This window comes from Abramis brama (assembly GCF_963993115.1).
Source record: "Abramis brama genome assembly, chromosome: 2".
Classification (NCBI taxonomy): domain Eukaryota; kingdom Metazoa; phylum Chordata; class Actinopteri; order Cypriniformes; family Leuciscidae; genus Abramis; species Abramis brama.
This window is the reverse complement of record NC_139964.1, coordinates 68,731,834-68,754,482: the sequence shown is the minus strand read 5'-3', so window position 1 is coordinate 68,754,482 and position 22,649 is coordinate 68,731,834. Positions and strand designations below refer to the sequence as shown.

At 43.4% G+C, this 22,649-nt stretch overlaps 1 protein-coding gene across 3 annotated transcripts; it reads left to right on the top strand.

The window, feature by feature from the left end:
* Nucleotides 1-592: 592 nt before the first annotated feature.
* Nucleotides 593-22,318, top strand: pou2f1a (POU class 2 homeobox 1a). Of its 3 annotated transcripts, none has more exons than XM_084105601.1 (14): nt 593-660; nt 5,353-5,406; nt 5,488-5,594; nt 6,708-6,836; nt 10,045-10,162; nt 10,255-10,346; nt 10,753-10,914; nt 10,994-11,135; nt 12,651-12,790; nt 14,634-14,813; nt 18,526-18,604; nt 18,700-18,922; nt 19,931-20,004; nt 21,553-22,318. In XM_084105601.1, the coding sequence occupies exons 1-14, from the start codon at nt 615-617 to the stop codon at nt 21,825-21,827; spliced, it is 1,821 nt and encodes a 606-aa protein (XP_083961727.1). In that variant the 5' UTR covers nt 593-614; the 3' UTR covers nt 21,828-22,318. The 3 variants fall into 3 exon arrangements, with proteins under 3 accessions (XP_083961727.1, XP_083961729.1, XP_083961728.1); XM_084105603.1 differs by having other exon boundaries at nt 608-660; nt 5,491-5,594; XM_084105602.1 differs by having other exon boundaries at nt 608-660; nt 21,556-22,318.
* The last annotated feature ends 331 nt before the right edge of the window (nt 22,319-22,649 follow it).

Sequence of the window (22,649 nt, the reverse complement as noted above, 5' to 3'; positions counted from 1 at the left end):
TGTTGTTCCAAACCTGCATGAGTTTCTTTCTTCTGTTGAACATGAAGAATGTTGGTAATCAAGGAAAAAAAAGGAAGAAAAAAAACAACACCAACTGTCTGATTACCAACATTCTTCAAAATATCTTATTTTGTGTTCAACAGAAAAAAAAAACTCATGCAGGTTTGGAACAACGTGAGGGTGAGTAAGTAAATGATGACACAATCTTCATTTTTGGGTTAACTGTCCCTTTAAGGAAACGTTACTTTTGAATGTTTTCTGAACGTTCCGAAACAAACATAAAAACCGATAATCGAACGTCCAACTAAAAAGTTCCATGAAAAATAGGCTATAATGTTTTGTGCTAGTTTTGAGATTAATGACCAGAAAACTTTGAACGAATATTCTATAAACGTTACTGGAAGAAGATTACTTTGATAGAACATTGACAAAACATTTCTTGTTAGCTGGGAAACAGGATAATTTGACAATTTTTAAAACATTATCGAATTATGTGGTTGTTCTGAAGTTTTATGTATGTGTTTATGAGTTCAGGGGCCGGACCTGTGTGTGTGTGTGTGTGTGTGTGTGTTTTAGCAGTAGGCGGGGTTTCACTCTCACACTAAATATTCAAAATGGCGGACGGAGGATCAACGACTCAAGATGAGCGCTCGACTGCAGGTAATTATTACATTTTACATATTCATATTCCCCCATCCGCCTCAAGTAAACAAAAGTCAAACACACACGCCGATCGTTTGCGGACAGAATCGATCACAGTGGGGAAGAATGTTTATTGTTTTGGAAATTATTTGAGTCGGTCAGCAGCAGATGAGAGTTGTTTGTCCTGTACTAAACTCTCATCATTTGAAATGGCGCGCGTGCGTGCTGCATATTCACACAGTCTCGTGGTTTAGCATAGCGTGTGGGTTTACTGGGGAAAATGGGTTAAACTGGTCGGAGCGGGCGGGTTTATCGCGCTGTGGATGATGTTTGTGAAGTGTGTGTGTGTGAGAGAGAGTTAGCAGTGCTGCTATTAGCGCGCTTTGTGTCGCTCGTTCGGCCAGAGAGAAACTCAACGGCCGCGAATTTGCATATTCATGTGTTTGTTTAGCGGTAAACGCGCACGCGTGATGTTGAATAATAATTCATCACTTTAATCTGTTTTGCGGCGAACTAAAAGCAAAAACACAAACTTGAGCCTGAGCTTTCCTTCTCCTGATCAACTGTTTGCCCTCAGGGCATAAATACCCCGACAGGGTCTGTGTGCGCGTGCGTGCTGGGGTGGTTTTTATGTTCTCCAACAGGTAATAAATTACAGCGTGTGAAAAGTTTCCCTTTCTCAAACGTGTCTGGTGTTGAATAATGTGTAAAGTGGCTGGGGAGAAACTACATTAAAACCTGCAGGAGTGAAACTGCGGATTTGCATAATAACATCAGCCCTGCTTGTTTAATGCGCTTCATTCTTTCTGCATAATTTAAACGTCAGTTTCATTCCAGATGAGAGGCGCGTCACACTATTTATTTATCGCGCGGATTAAATATACAGAGCTACTCATGAATATTCATGAGTACAAACGCCGTGTTCATGAATGATTAATTTCTCGGAGTTAATGCGCACTGTGTGATTTTGTTTGGATGTTGAGTGCATGAGGTTTTACCTTGTTCTTATTCCGGTTTCTCGTGTGTCTCTCGGGAACATTACATTTACATTTATGCATTTAGCTCATTGCAGAACATTCAAGGTGTTGTGCACTGTTATATTATGTGTGTCCACTGCATATTAATTTATCTCCAGTTTTACACACAATGCAGTGTAGAATCCGCATGGGTTTGGGATCTTAACCTGATGGTGAACTTTATGGACGTACACAAGCATCGGTCGTCTCTAATCTGCTAAACCACGCAAAGCTGTTTGTTCGTCCCAATTCGCATAATAATGCTCTCTTTATTGCCATTTTGTTGTATAAATAGTGTGTGTGTGTTCACACTGAAAATTCAGAATCCTGCTCTTATATTCGCTCGAGCATTTACAACGACAGGCGACAAAATCAGAAACAGAACTAAATCTGATGTAGTTTTCTTGTTGTGAACTCGTGCTCTTCACATTTGTGTTTTTATTTATATTTTTCTTCATCGGAATGGTATGAAACTTGGTAGAGGTTTTGGCACTTGCTATGTGAGAACACACGAACACACACACACACAAAAAAACATGTTTTTGAAAATTTCATATCAAAATAATTTTTCATAACAATAAACAAAATTTTGTAAATTTTTTTTAAGTTCACTTTTTACAACTTTTTCCCACTTCATCAATAATCTGCCAAGTGTCGTGTTTGAACAGTGATCAAACTCCAGTCTGTCGCTCTGAAGCGTTCAAGATTTACCACAGTTTAAGTTGGACATTGAATTTTCTGGTCTATGCTCAAAAAGTGAATAAATGGATTATAAATACAGCATAAATATAATTTAGTACCATAAAATCCCCTAAAAATAAAAAATATTAAATAAAAAGCATAAATCTAGTACATTATTCTTATTGAAATAAAAAATTTGGTCATTTTTGACGTGCGAAGATCACCAGAGGGTCGAACACTTGTTCACATGCACTTTAACAGTTGATGTTTAGTCTCGGCGTATAATGTTGTGGAGCGCATGATTGGCAAACACAGGATGATGGGTTAATTAAGGCTGATGAATATTAATGAGTTCTCCGGGTCTAATAGAAAAGTTTGGACTGCAGTTCAGTGGAAATGTTTCCGTTCTATGAATACTTCATTTCTCCTGCGTTGTGCCGTACGCCACTTATCTGCTTGAAATTATGCAGCGCTGCGTTCAGTAGTTTGAAAGGCTAATTAATTGCTTATTTAAAATTCTATTAATTAAAACATTTGCATAATGCATTGTCTGTCAGTTAGCTTACTGAAGCCCTCGCAGCGGCCGTATGCAAATCGTGTTTCTCACAACTGTTTTCTTTTGAGTTTCTCTCTCTCTCTCTCTCTCTCTCTCTCTCTCTCTCTCTCTCTCTCTCTCTCGGTGGGGTCGTCGTCATAGCAACAGCTTGAGTTAAAGTCACATGACTGTTCGTCTGTGCATTAGATGCGTGCGAGTCTTGATCGCATCATGATGAGTTATACTGTAGTAGTTAGATCATTAACTTAGCAAATGCCACTAGCTCAAGCGTCGGGTCTCCTATGGAAGCTCGTTTGGGCCATGAAATAAAAATATAAGAAAGTTACATTTATGCGACTTTTTTTCTCAAAATCACAATTGTTTTTTATCTCAGAATTCTGACTTTATGAGTTTATATCTCTGAAATTTGACCTTTTTTTTTTTTTTTTGAATTGCAAGAAAAACGTCAGATTTTTTTTAAAATTATTTTTATTCCGTGACGTAAACAAGCTCCTGTAGCTTCTCTTCCTCAGACTGTGGACCAGCTCGAGTGTAATGGTCAGTTTTCCTGGTCATCTTGTCGTCAGAGATAAATGAGCTCGTCCAGTTTGACTCGGGATGTTTTGAGACGTCGGTCATTAGCCGACACATTCTTTCATCGTAGCCGGGTCGTGTTGCATGCTGGGAAGCCCCCCCCCCCCCCCCCCGGTAATTAAAACAGTCACACACAGCTGGTAATTGGTCTTGTCTCACTTCTCCCTCGCTGTTGTGCTCGCCGTATCCCACGTCCTAAAAGCTATCCAATTAATATGCAAATGAGCTGATAAATATTTATGAAAAATGTTGAATTATGCAGAAAGCTTTCAGAGGTCCGCGCGAAATGAATCGCTCGCGGAACTTCAAAGCGGCGCTCGTCTAATGAGCGACGGGGAGCGAGATTTGCATACGGCTTTAATCAGCTGCATACTGATTAACTCTCGTTATGGATGCGGCGCTTCCAGCGGCAGTCTTTGTGTTTCGCTCGCGAGGAGAGCTAGCGTTCGAGCGCGCGGAGCCGTTCGCTGTCGTAGCGCCGCGCCTTTCCGGACACAGGTGAGTTTCCAAGATTCAGAGATTAATGAACACACGGAATATCAGAAACTCGTTCGCATCGGAGTCGAGTCAAAGATCAGGACAGAATCAGGGATTCATCAAACATGAGGCTAACTCTGCTTGATCGGTTCAGTGGAGTCGAGCTCCTGGAAGCGGATCAGAGATGGTGGGTTAATACAGTTCAGATGTTGATATTCTTTGCCTAATATTTCTGCGTCTCGGTTTGGAAGCGAAGGGAAACTGAAAGCGCGGGTCGTTTCGAAGGATTCAGAACTAAAGCATCGTTCGCATCGGGAGTCGAGTCTGCTTTATTTATACAGATCGATTCAAAGAACACGACAGAATCAGGGATGCAGCTTCATCAAACATGAGGCTAACTCATCCTTCAGGATCTGCTCAGTGTTGACTCAGGATCCGCTCAGAGTTGATTCAGGATCCGCTCAGAGTTGATTCAGGATCCGCTCAGTGTTGATGATTCAGGATCCGCTCAGTGTTGATGATTCAGGATCCGCTCAGTGTTGATGATTCAGGATCCGCTCAGTGTTGATGATTCAGGATCCGCTCAGAGTTGATTCAGGATCCGCTCAGTGTTGATTCAGGATCCGCTCAGAGTTGACTCAGGATCCGCTCAGAGTTGATTCAGGATCCGCTCAGAGTTGATGATTCAGGATCCGCTCAGTGTTGATGATTCAGGATCCGCTCAGTGTTGATGATTCAGGATCCGCTCAGTGTTGATGATTCAGGATCCGCTCAGTGTTGATGATTCAGGATCCGCTCAGAGTTGATTCTGGATCCGCTCAGTGTTGATGATTCAGGATCCGCTCAGTGTTGATGATTCAGGATCCGCTCAGAGTTGATTCAGGATCCGCTCAGAGTTGATTCAGGATCCGCTCAGAGTTGATTCAGGATCCGCTCAGAGTTGATGATTCAGGATCCGCTCAGTGTTGATGATTCAGGATCCGCTCAGTGTTGATGATTCAGGATCCGCTCAGTGTTGATGATTCAGGATCCGCTCAGTGTTGATTCAGGATCCGCTCAGAGTTGATTCAGGATCCGCTCAGAGTTGATTCAGGATCCGCTCAGAGTTGATTCAGGATCCCCTCAGAGTTGATTCAGGATCCCCTCAGAGTTGATTCAGGATCCGCTCAGAGTTGATTCAGGATCCGCTCAGAGTTGATTCAGGATCCGCTCAGAGTTGATTCAGGATCCGCTCAGAGTTGATTCAGGATCCGCTCAGAGTTGATTCAGGATCCGCTCAGAGTTGATTCAGGATCCGCTCAGAGATGATTCAGTGGAGTTGAGCTGCTGGAGAGTGATGATGGTTTAACACAGTTCAGATCTTGATGTTACGAAGGGAAACTGAATGAACTGGTTTGCTCTGAGCAGATTCCAGCCCAGCAGACCTGAGTAAGAACGCCATGGAGAGCCGAGCACTTCAAGGTGAGTTCAGTTGTGTTTTTATCTGTGTGTGTGTAAGTGTGTGTCCCTGTTTCTGACGGATGTTCTCCTCTCGTCTCCCAGCAGCTCCAGCCGACGGTCCCGACACACACACGCCGGACACACACACACCGAGCGCACCGGCGGCGAGTGCCGTCAGCAACGCTCAGGCGCAGGCGCTGCTCCAGCAGGTACGAGATCCGCCAGAACAGTGTGTCATGCTAATTAAACGCGAGATCAGTGTGTCATGCTAATTAAACGCGTGTCATGCTAATTAAACGCGAGATCAGTGTGTCATGCTAATTAAACCGCGTGGAAACAGGTGGAAGAGAGTATGCAAATCTATGCGGAATTTATATGCGCTGCATAACGAGGTTTGCTTTAACGAGAGGAGCTGCCAGTTCAGTGTGTTCGAGATCAGGGCTTTACAGTCAAAATATGATCATCCTGTCAGAAATTCCATCATAAATGTGTAATATTTAGTTTCTATTACATTTGTTTTTGACACACTGTTGTACTTTACTGTTAGATATATTTTATTCATTTATTTTTATCAAATTTTTAAATAAAATGCATTCATTTATTTATTTGAATATATTACATTTTTGTAAAAAAAAAAAAATTCAATATATTTAGTTAAATTCTATTTTTATTTGTTTTTACACTGTTTTTCTTATTTTTATTTATTTAAATCAAATTATATTTATTTTTAAGCAAACATGTATATTTTATTCAGTTTATTTTAATCTATGTATTTTTTATTTAATAAAAATAATTAATTTATTTTAATTATTTTAATCAAATTGTAATGTTTTAATCTAAATTTTGTTTATTTAAAATAAAATTGTATTAATGTATTGATTTATTTAAAACATTTTGTATTTTATGTAGTTATACTTTTTTTATTTAAATAAAATTCCATTTATTAAGCATTTTTTGTTTTATTTTAATCATGTTATAATTTATTTCATTAAATATTTTATTTATTTTAATCTAATGTATTATTTATTTATTTGTAATGTTTTATTTGATTTTAATCCATTTATTTGAGATATTTTAATATTTTTTTCTTTATTTCTTTTACTTTTTACACTGCTTTTCTCAAAAAAATCTCTTTTTCACACACACTCACACACACACTCTCCCTCACTCACACACAAACTCTCTCTGCCACAATCACTCACTCACTCACTCACACACACACTCTCTGTCACACACACACACACACACACACACTCTCTCTCACACACTCTCACACACTCTCACACACACACACACACACACACACACACACACACACACAGGTGTTCCTGCAGCAGACTCAGGCTCAGCTCATGGCAGCTGCTGGTCATCAGAGCAGTTCCAGTGGAGCCAGTATCTCCGCCTCCGCGGCCACGCCCATCACTCTGGCCCCGCCCATTCAGATCGCTTCAGTAAGTGACTGACATCTCACCTGTCCAATCAGATTACAGATCATTGACACTCGCTCTTCCGCTGGATGCTTTAAGGCAGTGGTTCTCAAACTGGGGTACACGCAGTGGTGTAGTCTACGTGATACGCATGTATACGCCGTATACCCACTAGAAAAGGCCAAGGATTTGCGTATACCCACTTAAAAAAAGCGTGAGGATATGTATCAACTTCGTTTTGTGTCAGAACTTTCACTTTCATTCATAAATTCACCCCGTCTGTGTTTGCAAAGCGACGGATCGAATCGCGGTATCCAGTCACAAATGGAACTTGCTATATAAAGCAGAACGTCACGGAATTTGGCTATTTTTGAATGAATAAATCAATGAATCAAATCTCGATATGGAGTAGTGTCTATGAATATTAAAGCTAAAAGAGACTGCAATTGTTCTACGCGTTTTTGGGAATGAGCGCTCGTGTGCTCCACTAACTGTTACACACACACACACACACAGAAGCACGCGTGACTCACGCTCGTGGTGTTTTCAGCGTTTCACTGTATTGAGACATGATGAAGGCTACACATGTGCATTTCATCGCAGAGCTGCTATGAGAGTCACTTGATGAGAATTTCACCATTTCATTTGATAAAACAATCGTCATTCATTCGTACACACAGAAACTGTTGTCTTTACGACAACCTGTCAAAATAAAAGTTCGGTATAACTTGAAGAAATTATAACAGAAATATATTAGGCTACTATTGCACAGTAAAGTATACTTCAGGCCTAATAATAATAATAATAATAATAATAATAATAATAATAGTTTATTAAAACATACAGAAACTCAAATGTCTACAACCCACCAAAATAAAAGTTCGGTCTAACTCAAATAAATTAGAAAGAAATTGCACAGTAAAATGTATTTTAAAATAACACCTTTTTTTTTTAAACACCATTTCTAAAAGTAAATTTGTAATTGTGCCTATAATGTTTTAAAAAAAATTTTTTTTTGAAAATTGTCAGCTGATAAAACCTGTGCTTCAGGGACCATATTCATATTACATCTAAGGCTAAATGTAGCTCTTGACTGGCTGAGTTAGATGGTGATTAACACTAAACAGCAGAAAATCAGTCCAGTCTCCCCAGCTATTACATATTATTACAGTATACTCACTACAAAAAACTAGACTACACCACTGGGTACACGTAGCTAACCCCTGGGGTGCGTGAGGTGACAGAAGGGGGTACGCTAGACTGCACTGAGATCGATTTAATATTCAGACTCTCTGCGATAGACACATATCCTGCGTGAGTTCCTGTGTTTAATGTTGATCACATATTATACAAATATCCACACGACTGCAAATGTGATGGTGATTTTATACAACAGCTCAACAAACAAAAGGTATTGATATTAAGTGATGATCAAAAAACAGTATTGTCAGTATTTTTTGCAACAGAATAATCGCTGAAACGAGAGGCACAGCAGTGTCTGTGAACGAGTCTGCGGCTCTGAACAAATCGTGAGTCAATGATTCATTCATAATTACAGACACTTGCTTCGTTACTGAATGAATGACTCGATGACTCGCTCATTAAGACAGTGACTCCGCCTCCTACTGGCAGTTTTAATTTAATATTTCAAAGCATCAGTTCGTTTTACCATCACTGCATATTCCTCAACTGAACTTTTTTAAAATTTATTTAAAGCATTATTTCTTTTATAAAGGTATTTGTAAAGGTTGATTTAAAAATCGATTTAAAGGGGCAAATATTGTCCCTTACTGAGAAAGCTGCGGCTGCAGAGAGGGGGTGCGCAGAAGGGTTCGGGGTACGCCACTCTAAAGAGTTTGAGAAGCACTGCTTTAAAGGGATAGTTCACCTAAAGATAAAATGATTTACTCGCCCTCGACTCACCCCAGGTGTATATGAATCTCTTCTTTCAGACGAACACAATCAGAGTTATTTTAAAAAATGCCCTGAGTCTTCCCAGCTTTATAATGGCTGTTTCTGTTTTGAAGTCCATAAAAAAGCATATTATTGCCGGAGAATCTGAAGCTTGAGTAAAGACTCCGCCCTCTTCTGAACGGAGGCGGAGCTAAAGCTCTTTTGCATTTAAAGGGACACACACAAAAACGGCGTGTTTTTGCTCACACCCAAAAAGGAGCAAATTTGACAAGCTATAATAAATGATCTGGTATTTTGAACTGAAATTTCACAGACACACTCTGGAGACACCAGAGATTTATATTACATCTGGTGAAAAGAGGCATAATATGTCACCTTTAAAGGAACACTCCACCGTTTTTTGAAATGGGGCTTATTCACCTTCTTTCCCACATTTAGACAGGTGGGCAAATGCATTTTTGTCTCAGTGCATGCATTGTTTTAGTTTGACAGGGTCGGCGCTAGCTTAGCTTAGCATAATGAATGGAATCCTTTGTTGCCAGCTAGCATGTCCTTAGTAAAAGTGATATAAAAAAAAATTAAAAAAACCTAATTACTTCTTGTGGCCTGCGTATTCACAATGAGTACAAATAGTGATGCAGATTAACACTAGGCGATTTCCTAGGCAGATATTGACTTGGGACTATATTAGGGGGAAGCACAGGCGAAGCACTGCTACTTGGGCGCAGAGATATCACGCCCAAGTAGCAGTGCTTCGCCTGTGCTTCCCCCTAATGTAGTCCTTAATATATAAGTCAATATCTGCCTAGGAAATCGCCTAGTGTTAATCTGCATCGCTATTTGTACTCGTTGTGAATACGCAGGCCACAAGAAGTAATTAGGTTTTTTTAATTTTTTTTTATATCACTTTTACTAAGGACATGCTAGCTGGCAACAAAGGATTCCATTCATTATGCTAAGCTAAGCTAGCGCCGACCCTGTCAAACTAAAACAATGCATGCACTGAGACAAAAATGCATTTGCCCACCTGTCTAAATGTAGGAAAGAAGGTGAATAAGCCCCATTTCAAAAAACGGTGGAGTGTTCCTTTAACATTCCAATCATTGATGATTAATGTACACGTTTGTTTGTCTCTCTCTCTCTCTCTCTCTCTCTCTCTCTCTCTCTCTCTCTCTCTCTCTCTCTCTCTCTCTCTCTCTCTCTCTCTCTCTCTCTCTCTCTCTCCCTCTCTCTCCCTCTCTCCCCCTCTCTCTCTCTCTCTCTCCCTCTCTCTCTCTCCCTCTCTCTCTCTCCCTCTCTCTCTCTCTCTCTCTCTCAGGGTTTGGCTCCTCAGGGCCTGAACCTGCAGCAGTTTGTGTTGGTTCCGTCGGGTCACTCCATCAGTCCTCAGATGCAGCCTCAGTTCATCATCTCTCCGTCTCCTCAGGGTCAGACCGGTACGAGTGTGTGTGTGTGTGTGTGTGTGTGTGTGTTAGACTGATGATGATGATGATGATGGTTCTGACCCGTCCTGTTCTCCTGTTCTCAGGTCTCCTGCAAGCTCAGAATATTCTGACTCAACTACCTCAAAGCCAAGCCAGCCTCGTGCCGACGCAGACCAGCCTCACGCTCACCACACAGGTCTGACACACACACACTCACACACACACTCACACACACACTCACACTCACACACACACACACACTCAAACACACACACACACACACACACTCAAACACACACACACACACACACACACACTCACACACACTCATCACACGCTAACCAAGTCGAGTCTCCTTCATTTATACAGCGCTTTAACACTATAGAGTTTCACAGCAGCTTTACAGTGATAACAGGAGATTACAGTAACAGAGATTGTTCAGGCTTTACAGCAGCTCTAGAATAAAGTTATTGTCCAGATAAAGTTAGTTTTGATTGATTCACTTCCGTTGCAAACATCATTAGTTATTAACTTAGGGGCCGCTAACTGATGTTTGCTGGAGTGTGTGTGACTGGTGTCTGCATGTGTTGGTGACGTGTCAGGCGGCGACCCCGACGAGGAAGATCGCAGCGATGCCGTCTCCGGCGTGTCCCGGCCCGAAGCGAGCGGACGGCCCGTGTGTGGAGGAGGCCGGAGACCTGGAGGAGCTCGAACAGTTCGCCAAGAGCTTCAAGCAGAGGCGCATCAAGCTGGGCTTCACTCAGGTGACCCTCGCCCTCATCCACACACACCTGTGCCGTGTGCCGGCGCGCGACGCTAACGTGTCCACCGCATGTGTTTCAGGGGGACGTGGGGCTGGCGATGGGGAAGCTCTACGGGAACGACTTCAGCCAGACCACCATCTCCAGGTTCGAGGCCTTGAACCTGAGCTTCAAGAACATGTGCAAACTCAAACCCCTGCTGGAGAAGTGGCTCAACGACGCAGGTGAGACGCTGACGGAGTCAATAGGGGGAATAAAACAGCACCTAGTCAACACCTTTATATATATATATATATATTTATATACAACGACTGCAACTTCAAAGGAAGAAATGCAGTATTGTCGAAACTAGCGCTGGATGCCTGAGGTAATTCTGTAACACTGTTTGCTAGCCTGATGATGATCTCATCGGTAATATTTCTCACCATTTACTCCAAGGGTACGACCGAATGATTTCCATATCCATTATTTTACGAAGGCTACCCTTGAAAAGAGGGTTTGATTCTTCTGTTCCTCGGTGATTAACTTCACAATGTCGTCTGCCGTTTAAATGCACGAGCCCTTTCAATTCGAGTGGATTCTGATTGGCTGTCAGTGTGTTATCCTTCGACTGCTGGGAAACAAACGCTCTGAAAATGATCCCAACGATATCGTCCCTCGTGTTTATCGTTATAGCTGTGATGTGAACTGCTGTCTTTAATATGGAGAACGATTTTTAGAACTATATCTTTATCATTATCTTAGTTATCGTCCTTGAACGGGCCTCTATAATGCCCTATTTAATGAATATTGTAGAAATATTCCACACTAGTATTAATACAGGTTTGCAAGGCCTCACAAAATGATGTTTACAAAGAGGTCCAGCAGGAGGCGCTGTAGGAGCGGCAGAAATCTCACTCAGAAACGCTGCTTTATCAGGACAAATGAAGATTAAATCAAAATAACATCAAAACTTTTCTAAAGACATTCATATAAAAACGTGCAGTGCTCATGTTTAATCAACGGTGTCAAAGCCTTCTGGAAAATCTGCTTGTGCTGGGCAGTGCTGATATGTGTTGATATTGGGAAACACTGTAATATAATTTGACAGCTATCAATTATAGTTTCACCTCTCCATCTCCACGGTCTCAGTCACACACACATCTGTGCCTCACCAGTGAACAGTGTAAAGGAGAGTTTGACCCTCTCTACAGTCGCGCCGCGTCCCCAGCGCTGTTACAGCACACACACACACACACACACACACACACACACACACACACCGGTGGACCGCCCAGCGCTGTTACAGCACACACACACACACACACACACCGGTGGACCGCCCAGCGCTGTTACAGCACACACACACACACACACACCGGTGGACCGCCCAGCGCTGTTACAACACACACACACACACACCGGTGGACCGCCCAGCGCTGTTACAGCACACACACACACACACACACACACACACCGGTGGACCGCCCAGCGCTGTTACAGCACACACACACACACACCGGTGGACCGCCCAGCGCTGTTACAGCACACACACACCGGTGGACCGCCCAGCGCTGTTACAGCACACACACACACACACTGGTGGACCGCCCAGCGCTGTTGCAGCACACACACACACACCGGTGGACCGCCCAGCGCTGTTACAGCACACACACACACACACACACCGGTGGACCGCCCAGCGCTAGGACACAGATCGAGACATTTAACGGGACGCTTCTCGCTCTGTGTTTCTGCAGAGAACATGTCTGCCGACTGCGTGGTGTCGAGTGCGAGCGAGATGTCTCCGGGTCTCTGCGAGAGTCTGAACCGGCGCCGTAAGAAGCGGACCAGCATCGAGACCACCATACGCCTGGCCTTAGAGAGGAGCTTTCTGGAGGTGAGCGGGTCTCCTGACCACTAGAGGGCTCCTAAACCCCAACCAACCTGACCCTGACCCGCACTGACCCGAACCAACACTGACCCGAACCAACACTGACCCGAACCAACACTGTCCCTGACCCGCACTGACCCGAACCAACACTGACCCGAACCAACACTGACCCGAACCAACACTGTCCCTGACCCGCACTGACCCGAACCAACACTGACCCGCACTGACCCGAACCAACACTGACCCGAACCAACCCTGACCTGCACTGATCCGAACCAACACTGTCCCACACTGATCCGAACCAACACTGTCCCACACTGACCCGAACCAACACTGACCCTGACCCGCACTGACCCGAACCAACACTGACCCGCACTGACCCGAACCAACACTGACCCGAACCAACCCTGACCTGCACTGATCCGAACCAACACTGTCCCACACTGATCCGAACCAACACTGTCCCACACTGACCCGAACCAACACTGACCTGAACCAACACTGACCCGAACCAACACTGTCCCTGACCCGCACTGACCCGAACCAACACTGACCCGCACTGACCCGAACCAACACTGACCCGAACCAACCCTGACCTGCACTGATCCGAACCAACACTGTCCCACACTGATCCGAACCAACACTGTCCCACACTGACCCGAACCAACACTGACCCTGACCCGAACCAACACTGACCCGCACTGACCCAAACCAACACTGACCCGAACCAACCCTGACCTGCACTGACCCGAACCAACACTGACCCTGACCCGCACTGACCCTGACCCGCACTGACCCGAACCAACACTGACCCTGACCCGCACTGACCCTAACCAACACTGACCCTAACCAACACTGACCCTGACCCGCACTGACCCTAACCAACACTGACCCGAACCAACCCTGACCTGCACTGATCCGAACCAACACTGTCCCACACTGATCCGAACCAACACTGTCCCACACTGACCCGAACCAACACTGACCCTGACCCGCACTGACCCTAACCAACACTGACCCTGACCCGCACTGACCCTAACCAACACTGACCCGAACCAACCCTGACCTGCACTGACCCGAACCAACCCTGACCTGCACTGACCCTAACCAACACTGAGCTCCTAAACCCTAAATCTTTCGCATTTATGAAGGATTTCCATAAAATCACACTTAAAACTATCCAAACAACCGAATGCCTGCGGATGGCAACAGTTGCTGAGGTAGGATTGGTAATTGATGTTTTTGGGCGGGGCTTAGCAAAGTCATTTGAATGTACTGAATTTTTTTCATTTAATTTTCTTTTATTTATATACTTTAGAATATTCCAGTGTTATACTTAAAATCAACAAATAAGAAACTTTAATGCTCCGTGCAGTTTTCGCCCAAAGACAGCCATAAATATTAGTATCGTAATTTTACAGTTGTACTGTAAAAAATGTATGATATTATTTTTCTTAAATACTATTTTTTTCATTTTACTGTGAAGTAACAAAAAAGTAAAATTTTCATCCTCTATTTATTTACTTTAGACTATTTCAAGCAACAAACGTGTTATACTTCAAATCAACAAATAAGAAACTTTAATGCTCCATGCAGTTTCCCCCCAAAGACAGCCATAAATATTAGTATTGTAATTTTACAGTTAAACTGTAAAAAAATTCTTGAAAGTGAAAATAATACAATCGTAACATTTCTTATTTTGTTTAATAGTTTTAATCTTTTAGCTTGAATTCATATAGTGACGGACGCATGGACAATTTAAAAATATTTTGCAGATTATTCCAAGCAACAGAAGTGTTGTAGGCAGTGATTGTGTGATGTGATGAAGCGGTTTGTGTGTGATCTGCAGCAGAGTCAGAAGCCGTCGTCAGAGGAGATCACACTGATCGCAGATCAGCTCAACATGGAGAAGGAGGTGGTGCGAGTCTGGTTCTGTAACCGCAGACAGAAGGAGAAGAGGATCAATCCTCCCAGCAGCTGCAGCGGGTCACCATCAGCCATCAAAGCCATCTACAGCAGCGCCAACACCGTGAGTCACAATCCAGAGTCACTTCACATCACACAGTCACACATCGTATGAACCAGAGTCACTTCACATCTCAGTCACACACCATATGAACCAGAGTCACTTCACATCACACAGTCACACGCCGTATGAACCAGACAGTCACACACCATATGAACCAGAGTCACTTCACATCACACAGTCACACGCCGTATGAACCAGACAGTCACACACCATATGAACCAGAGTCACTTCACATCACACAGTCACACACCATATGAACCAGAGTCACTTCACATCACACAGTCACACGCCGTATGAACCAGACAGTCACACACCGTACGAACCAGAGTCACTTCACATCCCAGTCACACACCGTACGAACCAGAGTCACTTCACATCTCAGTCACACACCGTATGAACCAGAGTCACTTCACATCCCAGTCACACACTGTATGAACCAGAGTCACTTCACATCTCAGTCACACACCGTATGAACCAGAGTCACTTCACATCCCAGTCACACACTGTATGAACCAGAGTCACTTCACATCTCAGTCACACACCGTATGAACCAGAGTCACTTCACATCTCAGTCACACACCGTATGAACCAGAGTCACTTCACATCACACAGTCACACGCCGTATGAACCAGACAGTCACACACCGTATGAACCAGAGTCACTTCACATCACACAGTCACACACCATATGAACCAGAGTCACTTCACATCTCAGTCACACACCGTATGAACCAGGCACTTCACATCTCAGTCACACACCGTATGAACCAGAGTCACTTCACATCTCAGTCACACACCGTATGAACCAGAGTCACTTCACATCACACAGTCACACGCCGTATGAACCAGACAGTCACACACCGTATGAACCAGAGTCACTTCACATCACACAGTCACACACCATATGAACCAGAGTCACTTCACATCTCAGTCACACACCGTACGAACCAGAGTCACTTCACATCCCAGTCACACACCGTACGAACCAGAGTCACTTCACATCCCAGTCACACACCATATGAACAAGAGTCACTTCACATCACACAGTCACACGCCGTATGAACCAGACAATCACACACCGTATGAACCAGAGTCACTTCACATCACACAGTCACACACCATATGAACCAGAGTCACTTCACATCTCAGTCACACACCGTACGAACCAGAGTCACTTCACATCCCAGTCACACACCGTACGAACCAGAGTCACTTCACATCCCAGTCACACACCATATGAACAAGAGTCACTTCACATCACACAGTCACACGCCGTATGAACCAGACAATCACACACCGTATGAACCAGAGTCACTTCACATCACACAGTCACACACCATATGAACCAGAGTCACTTCACATCCCAGTCACACACCGTACGAACCAGAGTCACTTCACATCCCAGTCACACACCATATGAACCAGAGTCACTTCACATCACACAGTCACACGCCGTATGAACCAGACAATCACACACCGTATGAACCAGAGTCACTTCACATCACACAGTCACACACCATATGAACCAGAGTCACTTCACATCTCAATCACACACCGTATGAACCAGGCACTTCACATCTCAGTCACACACCGTATGAACCAGAGTCACTTCACATCTCAGTCACACACCGTATGAACCAGGCACTTCACATCTCAGTCACACACCGTATGAACCAGAGTCACTTCACATCTGTCACACACCGTCTGAACCAGGCACTTCACATCTCAGTCACACACCGTATGAACCAGAGTCACTTCACATCTCAGTCACACACCGTATGAACCAGTCACTTCACATTACACAGTCACACACCGTATGAACCAGAGTCACTTCACATTACACAGTCTGACACCGTATGAACCAGTCACTTCACATTACACAGTCACACACCGTATGAACCAGAGTCACTTCACATTACACAGTCACACACCGTATGAACCAGTCACTTCACATTACACAGTCACACACCGTATGAACCAGAGTCACTTCACATCTCAGTCACACACCATATGAACCAGAGTCACTTCACATCTCAGTCACACACCGTATGAACCAGAGTCACTTCACATCTCCGTCACACACCGTATGAACCAGGCACTTCACATCTCAGTCACACACCGTATGAACCAGAGTCACTTCACATCTCAGTCACACACCGTATGAACCAGTCACTTCACATCCCAGTCACACACCGTCTGAACCAGGCACTTCACATCTCAGTCACACACCGTATGAACCAGTCACTTCACATCTCAGTCACACACCGTATGAACCAGTCACTTCACATTACACAGTCACACACCGTATGAACCAGAGTCACTTCACATTACACAGTCACACACCGTATGAACCAGAGTCACTTCACATTACACAGTCACACACCGTATGAACCAGTCACTTCACATTACACAGTCACACACCGTATGAACCAGAGTCACTTCACATCTCAGTCACACACCATATGAACCAGAGTCACTTCACATCTCAGTCACACGCCGTATGAACCAGTCACATCACACAGTCACACACCATTTGAACCAGAGTCACGTCACATCACACAGTCGCACGCCGTATGAAAGTCACTTCACATCTCAGTCACACACCGTATGAACCAGAGTCACTTCACATTACAGTCACACACCGTATGAACCAGAGTCACTTCACATTACAGTCAAACACCATATGAACCAGAGTCACTTCACATCACACAGTCGCACGCCGTATGAAACAGTCACTTCACATCTCAGTCACACACCGTATGAATCAGAGTCACTTCACATTACAGTCACACACCGTATGAACCAGAGTCACTTCACATTACAGTCACACACCGTATGAACCAGTCACTTCACATCACACAGTCATACACCGTATGAAAGTCACTTCACATCTCAGTCACACACTGTATGAACCAGAGTCACTTCACATTACAGTCACACACCGTATGAACCAGAGTCACTTCACATTACAGTCAAACACCATATGAACCAGAGTCACTTCACATCACAGTCGCACGCCGTATGAAACAGTCACTTCACATCTCAGTCACACACCGTATGAACCAGAGTCACTTCACATTACAGTCACACACCGTATGAACCAGAGTCACTTCACATTACAGTCACACACCGTATGAACCAGAGTCACTTCACATTACAGTCACACACCGTATGAACCAGTTACTTCACATCACACAGTCGCACGCCGTATGAAAGTCACTTCACATTACAGTCACACACCGTATGAACCAGAGTCACTTCACATTACAGTCAAACACCATATGAACCAGAGTCACTTCACATCACAGTCGCACGCCGTATGAAACAGTCACTTCACATCTCAGTCACACACCGTATGAACCAGAGTCACTTCACATTACAGTCACACACCGTATGAACCAGAGTCACTTCACATCACAGTCACACACTGTATGAACCAGAGTCACTTCACATTACAGTCACACACCGTATGAACCAGAGTCACTTCACATTACAGTCACACACCGTATGAACCAGTCACTTCACATCACACAGTCATACACCGTATGAACCAGAGTCACTTCACATCACACAGTCATACACCGTATGAACCAGTCACTTCACATCACACAGTCATACACCGTATGAACCAGAGTCACTTCACATCCTTAAACCGTAGCTGCAGACCAGTGAAGTGAGTGATCGATTATTGACGAGTGATTGCTTGTTTCCAGGTGTCCAGCACGAACACGCTAACAGTGAATTCTGTTGTTCCACTGACCGCCAGCAACATCTCAAACTTCACACTCAGTGGTGCGTTTATCCTCCTTTCACAGTTTCATGTGGCTCTATATTCCTCATGTGAGCTCATGAATGATGTTTAATGTGTGTGTGTGTGTGTGCTGTAGGTGGTGCTCTGACTCAAGTGACATCACACACACCGTCGGTCATCTCCATGGCGCCCGCCATCGCTACGCCCGTGACGTCGTCGTCACTGAGCCCGTCCGTTACCAGTGTGAAACAGGAGGCAGTTTCCACGGCAACCACGGTCACGCAGGGGGCGGGGCAGTTCCTGGTGACGGGCACAGGATTTAACCCAACGTTCATAACGCCCTCGCAGCTGACGCAAGGGTGAGTGTGTGTGTGGGGTGGGGTGGGGTGTGTGTGTGTGTGTGTGTATGTGTGTGTATGTGTGTGTATGTGTGTGTATGTGTGTGTATGTGTGTGTGTGTGTGTGTGTGGGGTGGGGGTGGGGACTTTGGGGGTCCAAAACATGTCCAGGACACATTTCTGCCCAAAATTAAGAAATAATAAGTCATAACCAGTGTGCAATGACTTTTTGTGTTTTATTTGTTTTGCATTTTTAGAGTACTTATTTATATTAAGGGGTAAATGTATTTTATTTGTAAAATGCAAAATAATTTTTATTTGTATTTTAATGCTGCAGATCGGATTGCTCCAACAAAATTTCGTTGTATACACATATGCAATGACAATAAAGATCTAACAGTGTTTTTCATGCACTGCTCAGTGTAGAGCTCTATTTTGCTTTCATAACAGTCGTCTTCTTTCAGACTAGAGGAAAGAAAACATCCAAAACGCATTTAAGTGTTTATTTTTGTGCACTTTATCTATTTGCGTATGTAGATTTAAATCTCAACACTCTTTAAAGGCGGAGAGTTATGCAGTAAAAAATCCAAAATCTTTTAACTTTTAACCGAAAAACTTTTAACTCTAATATGTTAACAAAATCAAACAAGGGTTTTGAATCTGGCTTTATCCAGTGTTCAGAATCTGTTCTGGAACTGTATGCAAATTAGTGCATATTTAATTAGATCATGCCTGCATATTTAAACATAACATTTCAGAAAACCTGTAATACAAAACAATTGTCTTAATATGCTGCGATTATTTAAGTAGGGAAAGATCACCTGTTAAGTTTTGCCTGTTTTTAGGTTCGTTTAATGTTCTGTTCTCAAACTCTCATGAGTGAAGTGTTATATTTGTTATACTTCCGTGTGAATCAGAGGTTTTGTTGGTCACATGACACTGAAAGCTCCGCCCCCAGTGAAGTCTCATTGGTGGTGCCTGTGGCGACTTCACCGTGTTGATCATGTGATTTCTGCTTGTGTTGTGCAGTGGGACGCTGTTGAGTTTTTCTCCTGCTCTGGGAAACACGTTGATGAACAACAACACACTGGCCACCATCCAGGGTATGACCTCTGACCTCTGGGTCTACATTTATTCACTGTATAGAAAATCTCAACTGCTCGATTATTTATAGTCAAACCAACATTTATTCAGACTCCTTCAACATTTCTCACATTATCACAGTTTATTCGCTATAGTTTAGAAAATGGTAATAAAGAACTCAGAGTTATGAACTCAGCTGATATTTGACTGGTTTTGTCCGTCCTTCTGTTAGACTGTCTCACACATGAATTATGTTGAATATCTGTCAGCTGTTAAATTTAACTACACAATTAGATAATACCAGTTTAGCTCAACCAATCACCAAGCAATGCTTCATTTTGTTCAGTCTGTGTGTAAAAAGAGCATTAGCAATTAAAGAAAACACACTTCAGCAAAACATGATCAGCTCAAAGTGTCCGAATCATTTTTGCTCCCAATGTCACTGGTAGTCTCTGTATGAAGAATATTTGGGTGTAATATGTCAGTTTACTTTATTCTGCTCTCCTCACTTACAGAAATGAACTATAGTGTCCTGATCACACTAGTGGAACAATATCACAAATGATATCTGGTGTCTGAGTAATGTTGGGTTTGACTGTGTATTGTCTCAAAGGCTCTAATCTGACAAATGCAACTATAAGGCATAAAGATATTAAAGGTGCAGTGTGTAATATTTTTATTACATTACATATTAAAGGTGCAGTGTGTAATATTTTTATTACATTACATATTAAAGGTGCAGTGTGTAATGCAATATCATAAACATAACTATGTTTTCAGTGGTGTATAAAGATCTTACATAATGAACCGTTATGTTATTATTACCTTAGAATGAGGCATTTCTCTCTACACACACCGCGGGTCTCCTTACATCGACATATTTCTACGGTGGCCCTGAACGGACAAACTCGTTTCGTCACTTTGTTGTTCTTCGTGTAAAGAAGCGAACTAAAGTCAGCGAGTAAAACACTGACACAATCTTGAACAAGTAACAATAATATTCACAATAACCTTGTTTTACTGAATAATTAATTAAACATAATTTCTTAATTTATCTTTGTAAAGTTTAACTGGCTCCTCTCTGCTGTCTCAGACGACGACATCACTTCCTGTCGGCCACTGTAACTTCTGTTGGGTGCAATTCACAACCTCACCACTAGATGCCGCTAAAACTCACACACTGCACCTTTAAGATAATATAAACATTAACATCATGATTGTGTCGTGAAAAAGCGCTATATTAATGAACTCGCAGTGTTTGTTCAGCAGCTCTTGCGTTTCAGGGTTTTAATTCTTGAATTATTGGGTGTAATATGTCACAGTTTAGTTTATTCTGCTCTCCTCACTTACAGAAATGAACTATAGTGTCCTGATCACACTAGTGAATCAATATCACAATGATATCTGGTGCCTGAATAATCTTTGGTTTGTCTGTGTATTGTCTCAAAATGTAATTATAGTTGCATTCGTCAGATTAGAGCTGGTCGATAATATGAACATTAACATCATGATTATGTTGTGAAAGAAGCACTATATAAGTGTGTGTGTGTGTGTGTGTGTGTGTTCAGCAGCTCTTGCGTCGGGCGGCGCTCTCCCTCTGACGTCCTTCGACGGAAACACCGGTCTCCTATTCGCCAACACCAGCGCAGGAAGCCCCGCCCCCGGCCTGATGACCACGCCCTTCTTCCTCAACCCCTCCAGCTTCTCTCTGCTGCCAGCCAATCTCCTGTCGGGGGGCGGGGCAGGAGGCGGAGCTCTCAACCTGCACGTGACCAGCGACGTGCAGCAGAGTCCCGTTGCCATGACGACGAAGAGCGTGGCCTTGGCCTCGAAGGCTCAGTGAGCGCGAGCGAGCGCGATTAACCCTGTTGCTATTACCAAAAACACTTCTGACCGGTGCGGTGAGCGCGGGACTGGCCTTCGCCGTCGGGGACGCCACGCGCTCGGGATGAACTCTACTTTTGCATTATTTCTTAAACTAACGTCTAAATTAACCAAAAATGTGAGACTTTTTCCTGACGGCAGATTCTCCTCGAGAGATTATTTCACGTAACAGAGTTTATATTGACTTTCTACGAGGGTTTCTGTTGTTTTTATTTGCGGCTCTGCGAAACGGGCCGATTGTAGATTTATAACCAAAAGCATTTCAGATGTTTTATGTTGCGCGTCGATGACTTTTAAACTAGTGCTCTAACATCACTTTATAAACACGGTTAGAAGGCTTTAACTAGTAATAATCGCCGCAGTGAGCGCGTCTCCTGTGAGAAATGCAATCCGCCACACGTGTGTCTGACACTGGCTCTGATCATTCATCTATTAAACCTGTGTGTTCCACCTCTGCATGTCCTGTCTCGTCTAATCCTGGATGTGGAGCGTTTATTCCCTGGTTTCTAGTGTTCAGGAACGTGTGTGAAGCCTCTGGATCGCTTCAGGAACACTACAGCGTCTCAGACTGATGTTACTCACGGATCTCGAGTCTGTGGAAGCTCGTTTCTGACAGAATACAAAAATAAAAAGGGTAATTGCGACTTTATCACAATTCTGATTATTATTATTTTTTTCAGAATTGCGATTATTGGTACAAATTTTTTCGTGCTTCCCAGTAACCAAGTCATTTCCGAGAAACCCAGTCGGACTTCCTAGTCGGATTTCCGAGAAACCCAGT

Excerpts from the sequence above, each read along its gene's own strand:
- pou2f1a (XM_084105601.1), top strand. The coding sequence starts at position 615 with ATGGCGGACGGAGGATCAACGACTCAAGATGAGCGCTCGACTGCAG. Across the intron at positions 14,814-18,525 it reads TCTACAGCAGCGCCAACACC|GTGTCCAGCACGAACACGCT; the intron begins GTGAGTCACAAT and ends GCTTGTTTCCAG. Across the intron at positions 20,005-21,552 it reads CACACTGGCCACCATCCAGG|CAGCTCTTGCGTCGGGCGGC; the intron begins GTATGACCTCTG and ends GTGTGTGTTCAG.